Consider the following 12621-nt stretch of genomic DNA (forward strand, 5'->3'; position numbering starts at 1 on the left):
AATAAAGGACGAAAGAAATTTTTTTGTCTGGACAAAACAAGCTCATCCTTGAACTCATCCCTCAGCTTTAGCTCTGCAGGATCATCTCTCTTGCAAGACTGAAAGTAAGAGAAACCTACAAGCATCACAAACAGATGAGAAAACACTGGTATATTGTCCTCATGGTGAAGGACCTTGCTATCTATGTCCACACTCTGAAATAGCTTCAGTGTTTATGCTGGTTAAAGCCAGCGCCCTGCTGTTATCTAATCTTCAGGTGGTAAAACATGAAAAATCAAGAGAGGTCTACTGAAACCTGACCGACCAACAGAAATTTGGAATCCAACGTATGTATATATACAATTCTCCCTCATTATCCTGTGACACCAGTACTAAGCACGTGATAAAACCAGATGAAACAACACACCTTAGAAGAGTACATGAGAAGAACAAATAATCCAAGCACAACAGTAACAACAATAACAAAGAGCCTAAAAGGATAAACAAAGTTAATCTCTCCGGACGAAGACAAAAACCAGCAGTATATCCTCCAACAAAACCCCATTTTGTTGATAGGTAAAGTGTATATGTTAAATTCCAGAGAGAGTGGCTCTTTTGAATCGACAGCTCATTGCTGGGCCTATTACAAAGTTTTAACTATTCCATTCAAAAGTACGCACTGAGAAAAAAATAAAGATACCGACTAATCCATAATAAACTAAGAGAATGTCTGTGAAATGAAGACATAGCAGACTATGGAGAAAAAATAATTTTCAAGTCTTCAGAAGGTAATTATAAAAATTTCCCTTAAAATGTTAGCTATAAGGACCCATTTATATATCTCTGGGGAGATAAAAGCTTGTTCTAATTCTTCAAATGCTTTTTTTTTGTGAAGAAGTTCAGAAACTCATGCACAATATTGTGTTACCGAGAAAGCTAGGGGTTTTTATTCCTTATTATTGAAGACAATATATTGTATTGGTTATGTAAATGTTTGCTGAAATAAAACAGCACTCAGGGCAATTTTGACCAGACTGATAATGATTCTAGTAATGAACATCAACATATGCACCATAGATGGCAGGAAAAAACCTAAGTGCAGATCAGATGTTCAGTTCTCAACCAACACACAAGGGTTCTTCTTAACATCTGGACAGCTATTTTTTTGCCTAAATAAAATGTAACATCTATTCTAATACGCAAACACACACAAGTGTACTTACTACATAGTTCCCAGGAGATGCTGAAGAATAAGGTATCTGTAATATCAACAGAAACAAAACAGTGACTTCTTCTGCAGTGAGACACAGCTAATACATATATTTATGTACAGCTGTAGGTTAATGCTTATTTGTTCAATTTATTTCAAAGACACAGTTAAGGATTGCAGAAAAATGCTACTGTTGTCAAAACAAACACCTCTTCTTTTCCACAACTTGTCCTTGTAAGTATGTTCAAGTTAAAAGCTATCAACATAGACACAACCCAAATTTAATACCCAATATTTCAAATAAAGATACTTCCATTTAAGATTACTGTGCCCTGGTAGCCACTCTAATGAAATCAGTATGAATAACATAATTCACACATTTAAATGTCTGTAGGCTGAGGTCTAATATCTGCTTTCTATTTTTTCACAGTAAGTGAGGCATGCATTTTTAACAGCCAGCATCACTTTTTTAAGACATCAAGTTACAAGCCCTAGTACCAATTCAGCTCTTGCATCTACTACAATAGTCTTCTTATTCTTACTGCAGGAGCCACAATAAGCTCTGTAAAGATCTGCAGTCCATAGTAAAAGGTTAAGCTGTAAGATTATTAAGGTAATACGTTTTATAAGGTTTATAAAGTTAAGCAGCACATACTTGCATTTAAGTCAATAGGACTTCAGAGTCATCCCAAGCACAGACTGAATTAGCATGTTCTTATATATACTTAATCTTGATTAAAATCTTGACCATAAAAGGAAAAGCAACTCTCTTAGGTCTCTCACCCTAGAAGATTCTAATTTTATGTCTCTGCATTTTTTTTTTTTTTAAAGGACAGTGTTCTATAACCATTTCAAATTCAATTGCGGTTTTTGTTACAGAGGATATGTGGAGAAATCCAGTTGCCTGCAAATAATCCAGTTTTCTTCCTTATGATACCCTTTGCAATTATTCTCTCTAAAGGAGTATGGACCAATGATATCATAGGAGGATGGGGTAAGAATTAAACAACTGTACTGACAAAATACACAATTATGCTGTAGCATAAGCATCTTACATGATTGTAGACAACTTGTCAGCCAACTCATTTTTACAGATACATCTATTACTGGACTTCTCAATTAATTGCACAGAATGAAAATATTTCAACTATTAGTTAAAAAACATCTTAACATCCATGGATACATGCAAAAGAAAACTGAGGAAGAGTTTCAGCTCTTTTTCTCCCTCAGTCATCATCAGTAGAATATAAAAATCAAAACTGAGAACAACAGGAAGAACCAGGCTACTCTGTTAAGCCAGACACATCTTATCCAACTGCAAGTGCTAAAATGGGACACATTTTTATACTAATGATGTATGAGCACTGAATGAAAATGAAAGCTTTGCCTTTGTGTTTTCTGAAGAAATATCAGACACTGCTGTTCGTGTGGGATGCCTCACTGACCTCCTCCTTCAAACTGCTATTAGGCTACTTCATTTTGTAATTGTTGCAATGAAATTCAACAGAGTGCACTGCTTTTTACAAAAAGCATATAAAGATGGCTGGTGTCTTGCAAGCAATTGCTCTATGATTCCATATTACCTAGTTAAGAGCAGCAAATGTGCTTTTGTTATGTAAAATATGTGAGCACACATTAAGCTGTATCTTGACAAGCTGTGATTTCTGTAGAGCTTGCTGGCCAGCCAGTGTGGACCTAACTCATCTTACTTGTGCTAAAGGAAGCCAAAATGTATTTTAAATATACCCCAGGATAACAATTGTGTTGTAACTGATGTGAAGATGCAGACCTGTTGTGTGATTATGAACAGAGCTGGATATTTGCAGGTCAATGAGATCGCTGTTCAGATGTGCTCCTCACTGTACCAGCTCTGCATTAGGGTAATAGAGAAAAATAAAAAGCATGCAGTATCCTACTTGTTGAATGAATTGGATTTTTTTTTCCTGCTGTATTGATGAGAAATACTTCCCTAAATATAAGATGATGTCGAATATGTTTTAAATGTTTACTTACAGAATTGGCATTGGTTGGGTTTGGCCAAGGTCTACCACCCCCAGGACCCCTGTAACAGAAGACAAAAGATGAGACACAGAACAATCCCCATCTTCTGACCAGCTCTGAGGAAGCAAGTCAAAATAATCTGTTTGCAGAGTAAGGAAGGAGATGGCTTTTTTCCAAATTAAAGTGTGTTTATAAACCACAACTACACCAAGTTATAATGTTATAGCAAAATTCTCATCATTGCACTACCATCATAATTTAATCAGTTTATGAGCTTATTATTTATTTATTTATTATTACAACCCTGCCGCTCACTTTTCAGACAGCTCAGATCCTGACTCATTCCGGTACTCCTGTACTCTCCGGGACGGGCCCTGCCAGAATGGCACCATGAGGAGTCCTTCCCCAGGAACCACACTGCCAGGCGCTGCAGTGGAGACGGCACAGCTCCGCATTGGTCCCAAACACTTGCAAATTTAGGAAGCGCAAGCCATTCCCTTTTATATTCTCACTGGAAAAATTTGAAAGACCTTGCAAATTTACATCGTTTGAAGCGCTTCCCTTCACGGAGAATTTAACTCTGTGTTACATAGATGCAACATTTTAATGTGGCACGGAGTTTTGCAAAGAGTAAAAAACAAGTTCCCAAACTCTTCTAGTTCTCATGAGGAGTGTTTTCCATTGTACTCTGTTAACCTTTTTAAAAATATTTGGAGGAAGTATCACACATTCCACAAAAATCTACTTAGAGTAGAGACAAAGGCAGAAAGGTACTAAAATGTAAGTGTAATTTCAGTCACAGAAACAGTCTTGCTTGCATAGAATCATAGAATCATAGAATGGTTTGGGTTGGAAGGGATCTAAGTAAGTACCTTCCTGAAGAATTGAGGGTGCATGTATTGAGTATGGATCTAGAATACTGCAAGCATAGTAAGGTTTCATTAGTGAAACTGATGCTAGTACCTTATAAATGTTTTGAGAAAACCTGTTTTTTAAAAGAGCAAGCCACAGAAAATATGTTGCTATAACCTGTATTTGATAATAGTAATAACAGTAACAATAAAAAATCTCAGGTATTAAAAATTGAAAACATGCCATTTTATACATGTGCTTTAAGCATATGTTTAGATACATATCTAAAAACAGTTTGCTACTTGACTAAGGCTACATTACCTCCACAGAGGTCACAGAAACATGAAATTTATGATACACCACGCAAAATGGAAATTTCACACTTTTCAGACATTCTCGTTACAGTTGGCCGAAATGGTGTGCGCATGATTAAGTGGCAGCTCCCCAAGGCTGTACCAGGCAGAAGACCTGTTTGATGAAGCCAACTCCAATGAGACATCAGACAGGTACTAAAAGCAGAAGGAATGGGGAAAGGAAAAAGGAAAACCTGTCCAGATAGAGCATGTTTTTTCTCACAACTCTTGCTGTTATTTTAAGTTTCTCACTCTTAGCTGAGCTCAGAAAAATAGTTTGGTGGTTAGGCTTCGTCTTTTAACAGTCTCAGGGGAACTAAGCCATATGGGAGGTAAAATCTCCATGTTTACAGTCATAACATCTCAATAACCGTAATTATTCCTAGGAGCATTAAGAACTCTTAGTTATTTATAAATACGACAAAATCACTTTTTGAAGGCCTGGCAACTGAAAGGCAGAGCAGATGACAAAACTTTTGCATTTAAAATGGCATTTTGGCCTCATTAGCTTTAGAAAAGCAACATTAGCCACGACAGCTTAGCAGATATGGGAGAGTGATTCAAATATAAAGAAAGCAGGCTTTATTAATGAGTTCAGGAAGTTTTCTATCTATTTTAAAGTCTTGCAAAACTAAAAATTGTTAAGTAGATACATTGCCTGAGGGATTTAATATTGAATCTTATTTTTTTAATTAGTGTTGATGAAACTATAAAAAAATTAGCTCAATCAACCGAAATAAATCACGTGAAAATTGATTTATTTCCACTGATATTATTTTTGGAATGTCAGAAAACAAGAATGTAGGTAAGGGTCTTTTCTGCCTTATTCACTGGGAGGAGGGAAGGCAAAGCAAGAAAAAGGAGTCACAGTACTCATGCTCCTCAGGTCAAATATTCAGCAGTTTCTCCTCTGCTAACAATTACAAGCTAAAATATTAGGTTCTTTTTTTTCTTTTTTAAAAAAAAAAGTAGTTCTTTTTCCTATGTACCACATTTGGTTTACTGGGTCCTCTTTTTCAGAGAAATCAGGAATATTTGTAACAACACTGGAAGTCTGTTTTCACTCCAAAATCCTGCACTTGGTTGTGTGACATTAAATAACACAAACATACCCAGTGAAAAGCATCAAATGGAAAATGGCTATGGCTACACTGCAGAGTACTCTGAACAACAGAGATATTAAAAAGCTGACTCAGATACACAATTGGCTTAAGCCAAAGCAACATGGAAATTTAGATAGCTTAGAAGAAGACAGGGAAACTCACCTTTCATCTAAAAAGCTGTTGGAATTGGCAAATTTATTGGAAGCCATGGACAGCTCTAAGTATAGACTTAGAAAACACTGTGGCAGATTCTGCTGGAAAGCCATATGGTTTTTGTGGAGCCCAATGTTGTCAGCTTATAAAACACACATAAAGACCCAGCTACCTGCACCTTTTTTCAATGCAAGGCAAGGAATTTTTTTCCCCTTTATTAAATGTTTATTTTGGAAACATCAACAGAGTCATAAAACATTACTATGAATACACCAATTCCAAAATGGATTAATTTATGAAGTATCTATCACTATGACTAATTACAACTGCATTTTATCCTTGAAGGTAGTCCTATAGCATTGATCATAGTACTTGAAAAAAATAAAGTCTAAAATTTCAGTTTCCCAAGGGGCAAATATATTCAATCAGGAAATTAAACATCTAGACACAAGTTTGTGAATTGAAGTAAAAAAAAAAAATCACTTTTTTTTTCTTTTCAAGCATGACTGAGATACTTTTAGCGCTTAAGACAGCACTGCAGGTCACACGGGCCATTAAAAAGTGCCAGTGAAATGTAACACTGCTCCTTGACATTTTCCATTTTATTCAAAGAGGGCATTTTTCCACAAAGAAAGAAAATCTTACTAAAAATGGCCATACCAAGTTTCAACTTGAAATCTTATAGCTAAAATAAAATTATTTTGAAGAAAAACACAGGATATGTATCAGCTAGTTCAAACTGCAATCTGATAGGCGTTAGTTATGACTGAGTAAGCAATTATTTAGCAATACTACATTTGTGGAGTATATGCTCCTGAACTGAAATACTGTGTATGAGCTCCCAGGCTGGTTGTTGCCATTTTTGACAATAAAGAACACTTTTTCATCCAGAAAAATGTAAAATTATATCTGGCAGATACTCTGCTCTTAACCAAAACTTCTTCCTTTCAAGCTTTCCCAGGAGAAAAAGCGAGGTTTTAAAATGGCAACTGTTTTTGTAGAGTACACATTTTTGTATTTTAGCATTGTCAAAAATCCAAACACATTGAATAGAACAGATTCTAAGATTTTAATGTAAGAAAAAGATATGGCTATGTAAAGACAAATGTATGTTACTATAAGGCAATACCATTATGTGTAGCTATCCTGTTTCCTAGAAATGAAAGTATACTAAATGTAAGTACACTGTTGCTTCTTAGCACTGTGCACTAGATAAACTGTAAGGAATAATACAAAGAATGCATTTGACATAGCTGGGTCCATTTATTGCTGCTCCCCGCAGGTTATCCTTGGATGCAGTCTGACTGATCCTCAGTGCTTGAATTGACCAGACAATGAGTCTTCACTAGGATTTTGGTGTAAGGACTATTTTGACAGCAGTAACTTCACAGTAAGCAAAAAACCTGATGTCCTGGAAATACCACTAAAAGAAACCCAGACCATGTAACCCTTTCCTTTTTCCTTTTGATCAGTGTGTGTCACTCCATTTGGCAGAGGAAAATAATTACTCAGTTTGATGGTAAAAAAAAATATTCATAGTAAGGCATGCAATAATGGAGCTCCTTGCAACGGTCTGTGATTCAGCCTGTAACAGACCTCACGATAAGCATAATGTTCCAGTACTTGCACTTTGGACTCTCTTATGCCTTTAAAGTAAACTATAACAGGCAAAGGAACACTATGAAGTCTTGTTCAAAACCAAGAAAGAGCATTCTGTTCCCACTTTCAGTTGAGCTGGAGTAAAGATGAGTTTGTAAGAAATCACAGAATAGTAGGGGTTGGAAGGGACCTCTGGAGATCATCTAGTCCAAATGTAAAGGAGTGCAGTATATGCCTGGTAAGATGTGGAGACAGCTATGGCTACGTACTTCATAATTATTGCTTTACTTCTTCTTGTTCTTCTCAGCACATCATATACTATATTAAAGTTCATCGGTTTCCCAAGTAAAGGACTCCAATTCATGATGTCCCCTTCAAGAGGACATACAAGTTCAAAAGAAAATGTAATTCCCACATCACTGAATTAAAAGAACCTGATCTATGTATGTTTACTGGCTCAATACAAGATGAAATGTGCTTATTAAATGCTACAATGTGGAAATGTTAGTATTTCAACCCATAACCATCTTCTCTCTTTCTGGTGTATCAGGAATTCTTTTTGTCATCCAGGAACCTGTTTTCTTATTTTTCTTACATAAACTCTCCACTCTATGTTGATAAGTAGCCTACAATATCTTACCTATCCTGAATTTTAATTCTACATCATTTTATTTTAGAAAGTTAATTTTCTTATCATTAAATCTCCTCCTGAGGACAATCCATGTAGTGCTTATATTATACTCACACTGAATTTCAAATATCTAAATATTTTTTCTACATCAATTTTACTTAAAAGAAGAAATGCCTACCCTTGGGAAAGTTCCTAGAATTGTCTTGAGTCCAATATATGATGTCTATGACAGAGTAACACCCAACTTTAGACTTAATTTTATTTGCTTCAAGAATTCAAGATATGTCTGGAAATCAAAAGAAATTAAGGATATGGTGGATTAGATATTTTTTCAACAGTATTTTCTATCTCAATGCCTCTTTTAGTTTTTCATGTTGGTAACTATTTACTTGAAATGAAATTTATCATCTCTTGTTTGTTTCCTATAAAAATAAGAGTAAAAATGGGTATCTATGATATAATGGTAACAAGCATATATAAATATTGACTGTTGTTTTCTGTGTTGATCTTCTGAAAACTCATTCTTGAAAGATGAAGATGTAAAAGGAGTAAAAGAAGATGCTCTCTGCTTTAGATTGTGACAAGACACATTCTAGTGTCTTGATAGCTGGACCACAATACTATCTTCTGTGACCACCCCAGGGTCTGCAAAATGCTGGTTATGAAAAAAATGTGCTAACTTCAGCAGAGGTAGGGCCAGGATAGAAGAATAACTTGATAATCTTTGGTCTATGTTAAGCTAAAGGTAACTATAGCAGCCCCTTAAAATCTGTGAATCTCTTAAAAGAGAGAAATCTAAATAATACAAGGAGCATCTTACTTTCCCTTGGGCTTGCTAATCATTTAAGCAACTCCAGGCAAGCAAAACATTTATCTAAAGTGCAGAAGATTCCTCATGTTGGGATACTTGCTATGCTAAAATCTTCAGCTTAAATCTAGTCTACTCTAGATACAGTCATTTTACACTTGAAATTTTTCTACATACTTAGAAAGGGGAGTTGTCTACAGGTATAAAAGGCATAATACACTGCCATGACTAAATCCATGCTTGAAATAAAGCAGTATAGCTTAACTGAACTCAGTCTATATCAATTTTTACCGAATGATGATCCAGTCCCAGAAGTACACAGAGACACTGAAAACCTTACACTCACATCTGTAATACTCTTCTATCTGTTTAGAGTGGAAATGAATGTAGTTATGAAAATAAAAACAGCAACACAGAGAGAATCATCCATATTTCTTTTTTCAAATATGTCTTTTTTTATAAATAGTTCTAGACAGTGGTTTTGTTTCGCTAAAATAAAGTACTTCTTTATTTTGCAGAAAAGAACCATACTTGTACCATTATTTACAAAATATTTAATCAATAAAGTAAAAAAAAAAGTGTAAATAATGCCATTTTTAAAAAAAATGCATACAAGGATTTATCAGTTGCTATACTGACAAAATATTCCCAATATTTGAACTTTGACCTGTGAAAGAAACTGAGTAGTTGTACAGACTTGTAGGGACAGCAAAGGTGCCTGTAAGAGATGCATGCAGAAGAAGGAAACTGCTGTGGGTTCACTTTTTCAAATTTCTATTATTAGTCATCAAAGCATGTTTCTTATCAAAGCATGTTCTCCTTGTCTTATGTATCCCAAATGTTACTTATACAATGAAATAATTATTTTTTTCTAAATATTATAAGATTTTATTATTGTGCTTACATGTTCATTCCAGGCATCCCCGGGCCACCTAAAGCATTCAGTGGGGGTCTCATTGCACCTCCATAGTTCTGCAATGATAACCAAGGGTCAGACTACCACAAAACAAAAAAACAAAACCAAAGAGGAGGGGGAAAGAAAGGACAGCAGGTTAATGATATCCCTACATAACTGCTGACTGGATAGGCCAATGAAATTCATTGTTTCAGGAGTTTCCATTGTTGACTTAAAAAAATAATATTGTTAACCCCAGGGAGAAAGAATTACAAACAACAGAAATAGTCCTAAGAATACTGAAAATGTCAATTGTTTCAGGAGGAATTATTTACACATATAGAGTTCTAGTCAATGGTCAGCAAGGGGCAGTTCTATAATGTATTCACTTTTATACCAAGGGAGCTCATTGAAGATCAGAAACCGGAACTTAGATTCTAAGATTTCTATATCACGGAATTTAAACAGAATTTTTTAAAATTAGATTTTGTTAGGATATCAATAAATGCTTGTATAAAATTACACCACATGATATCACTTTTAAAACATACAGCATAACCATTACATTTCTCTAATAAGTCTATGGTAAATAATATGAAAAGTATTTAATGATAATGTATGTCATAGTGATGCCAACAAATGAATTACCCAATGCCTATAAAATCTGAGTTTGTGCTCTGATATTATGACGAAAGTTTAACTGTACTACTTACATGAAAAATGAAATTATACCTGTTTTTATTCAGAGGAATACAAGCGGAACAGTCTATCTTACCTCACAATCATAATGCACTCCCTAATCTGTGTTAATCCTGCTACATTTTTCTAATGAACAGCTGTGCATTTTCCAAAGAGGGAGGACAAAGAAGCAACTTTAAAAACATTTAGGTCATTGTTGCAGTCTATTGTGCAATAATAAAACTAATACACTCTATTTCATGTACAATGTACTACAAACTGCTATTTGACTCAGGTTTATAGATGTTCTCTATATTGGTCTGATTCACAAAACCACATAAACATGAAGTCATAAATAGATGGGAGAAATCCAACAGTGATATTGAAAGTACGGGTCTGGTGCTGTGTGTACCTTGACTGATATGACATATCAGTTATCAGGAGCTGATCTAGAACTGATCTATAACTAGGACAGGAGGTTCTGTTGCTGCAAACAAAAACCTCAAACTTAAAATTTTCTTCATTTTTAACAACTCTGAAAATATTCCAGACCCAACAGTGCCATCTGAAGACAGTATTATCCACAGCTGACAGCCATCAATTGCTACTCACTCCTGCCTTTTTGAGTGCAGCCGGTAAACTGACTGGTGCACATGCTCAGGCAAAAGTCAGCCAGATTAACTCAAACCTCCTGTTTAACCTAGGTTACCCTAGATGATTTTGCCTGAGCAACTCCTCTGTCAGAACTGTAACCAGTGGGTAGTCAAAGCATCTGGGCACAGTACCATCTCCAGTTGGCACTACTGGATCTGGAAGAGAACTGACTGTAACAAAACAGCAGTTCTGTATCTGTTATATTTAATTTTTCCATCTTGATGTGGAGGGCTGAGCCATTCTCCTTCCTTGGTCTGTCTGGTATCTCCCCTCTTTATTTTAATTCAGGAATCATCTGTCTGGACCAGGGTTAAAGAACTCTATGGAAGACTATGCAGGACTGGAAGAATCCTAATCAAATGTACTTCTAACTAATTACTGCTAATTCTAATCAAATGTACTCCTTCATCCTCAAATAAGAGGGCTTTCATTAAGGCTGCCAATATACATGTTCCTTCAGCTGCAGCTATGCTCTCTGCAGAAGTTAGTGTCCCAAATTGTTCCTTAAAGCTTTTTACTCAGTCACCAACGCCACAGTCTATCTGGTAGTTGAGTTGTTCATAAAAGTGCTCCCTAATGGCCAAAATGAGCCAGATTAGGCAAGACTTTTTTCATAAATATTTAAGATGACCCGATTCTTTTTGACAAGAAAGCATTAGGGAGCATGTGGGAGGCTCACCAGCAGATGTGAAGGATGGGGAGAAGTAGTGGTCATGGACTGGAGGTAGCATCCCATTCATCTAGCGTAACTATGGCTTAAAACCCCCCCTGAACCTCATTCTTTGGAGCTTTTCACAGATTCAAGCATTTCCAAACATCCGCTGTTTTTTGCTTCGTGTAATTTAACAGTCTAGAATCATAAAATACAAAACTGAGGAAAATTTTCTGTATGTTTTCAAGCAGATGCGTGCTATACTTGCTATGCCGGATGTAAACATTTCTATATCAGCACATTAAGTGTTTTGCAAGTTTACTGCCTGTGCAGCAAGGCAGCAGGGCCTCCCATTACGGGCACACCTACATCAACTTTGCAGCACTGTAGCAAGAAGACCTTAAAAGCAGGTGTGAAAGATTCATCAAATTTGTTTTTAGGACTGCATTCTGAGAAGATCCTAAATGCCAGATACAAAGATAGATTATGATCCGTTTATAGAAAAGATTGATTTGTGAACTTAAATTTTGTGTAGATTAGCTACATTTTTCCTCATTTTAAGAGGATGTTCAGTACAAGTAAGAGGAACCTTACAAAAACACTGGATTTTAACAGACAGAAAGAATGGAAAAAATATCCTTATGAAAACTGGCATGAGATTTGCCTGCTGTGTGACTAATGGTGCTGCATAAAGTATCAGCTCAATCTCATGTGGCAGCATTGCAAAGCTTTTCTTTCTACCTCCAAAAGGCAAGTGGTAAATATACTTCAATGCTATAGAAAAAATAACAAATGTATTTAATAATGGTTTGTTGGTCACAAAGCAGATGTTGCATAGAACTGCACAACTGGTTTCTACCAAGAAGACCCAAAACTGTAAAGATAGTTATGAACAGATTTTAAAGGCAAAGCTATTTAACTGTTTAAAATTGAGTTGCTCTTCCAAGGAACAAAGAAGTCACTAGAAAGATTATCTGAAATGGGGAAGTAAAAATGCAAAGTGTGGGCACCACAAGCACCCTGTAAAACAAAATACTGGCAACACTGGTATGA

The 12621-nt window shown here is 35.7% G+C and overlaps 1 protein-coding gene across 11 annotated transcripts in view; it reads right to left on the minus strand.

Moving 5' to 3' along the window:
- Positions 1-12621, minus strand: part of SSBP2 (single stranded DNA binding protein 2) — a 199139-nt gene that overhangs the window by 33245 nt on the left and 153273 nt on the right. For all 11 annotated transcript variants that reach the window (XM_054810058.1, XM_054810056.1, XM_054810059.1 and 8 more), the window contains 3 exons: positions 9594-9661; positions 3203-3251; positions 1203-1238 (listed from right to left, as the gene is read on the minus strand). In XM_054810058.1, the coding sequence (XP_054666033.1) occupies positions 1203-1238; positions 3203-3251; positions 9594-9661 (153 nt within the window). The remainder of the gene's footprint in view (positions 1-1202; positions 1239-3202; positions 3252-9593; positions 9662-12621) is intronic.

Source organism: Grus americana, chromosome Z, assembly GCF_028858705.1.
Source record: "Grus americana isolate bGruAme1 chromosome Z, bGruAme1.mat, whole genome shotgun sequence".
Taxonomy (NCBI): domain Eukaryota; kingdom Metazoa; phylum Chordata; class Aves; order Gruiformes; family Gruidae; genus Grus; species Grus americana.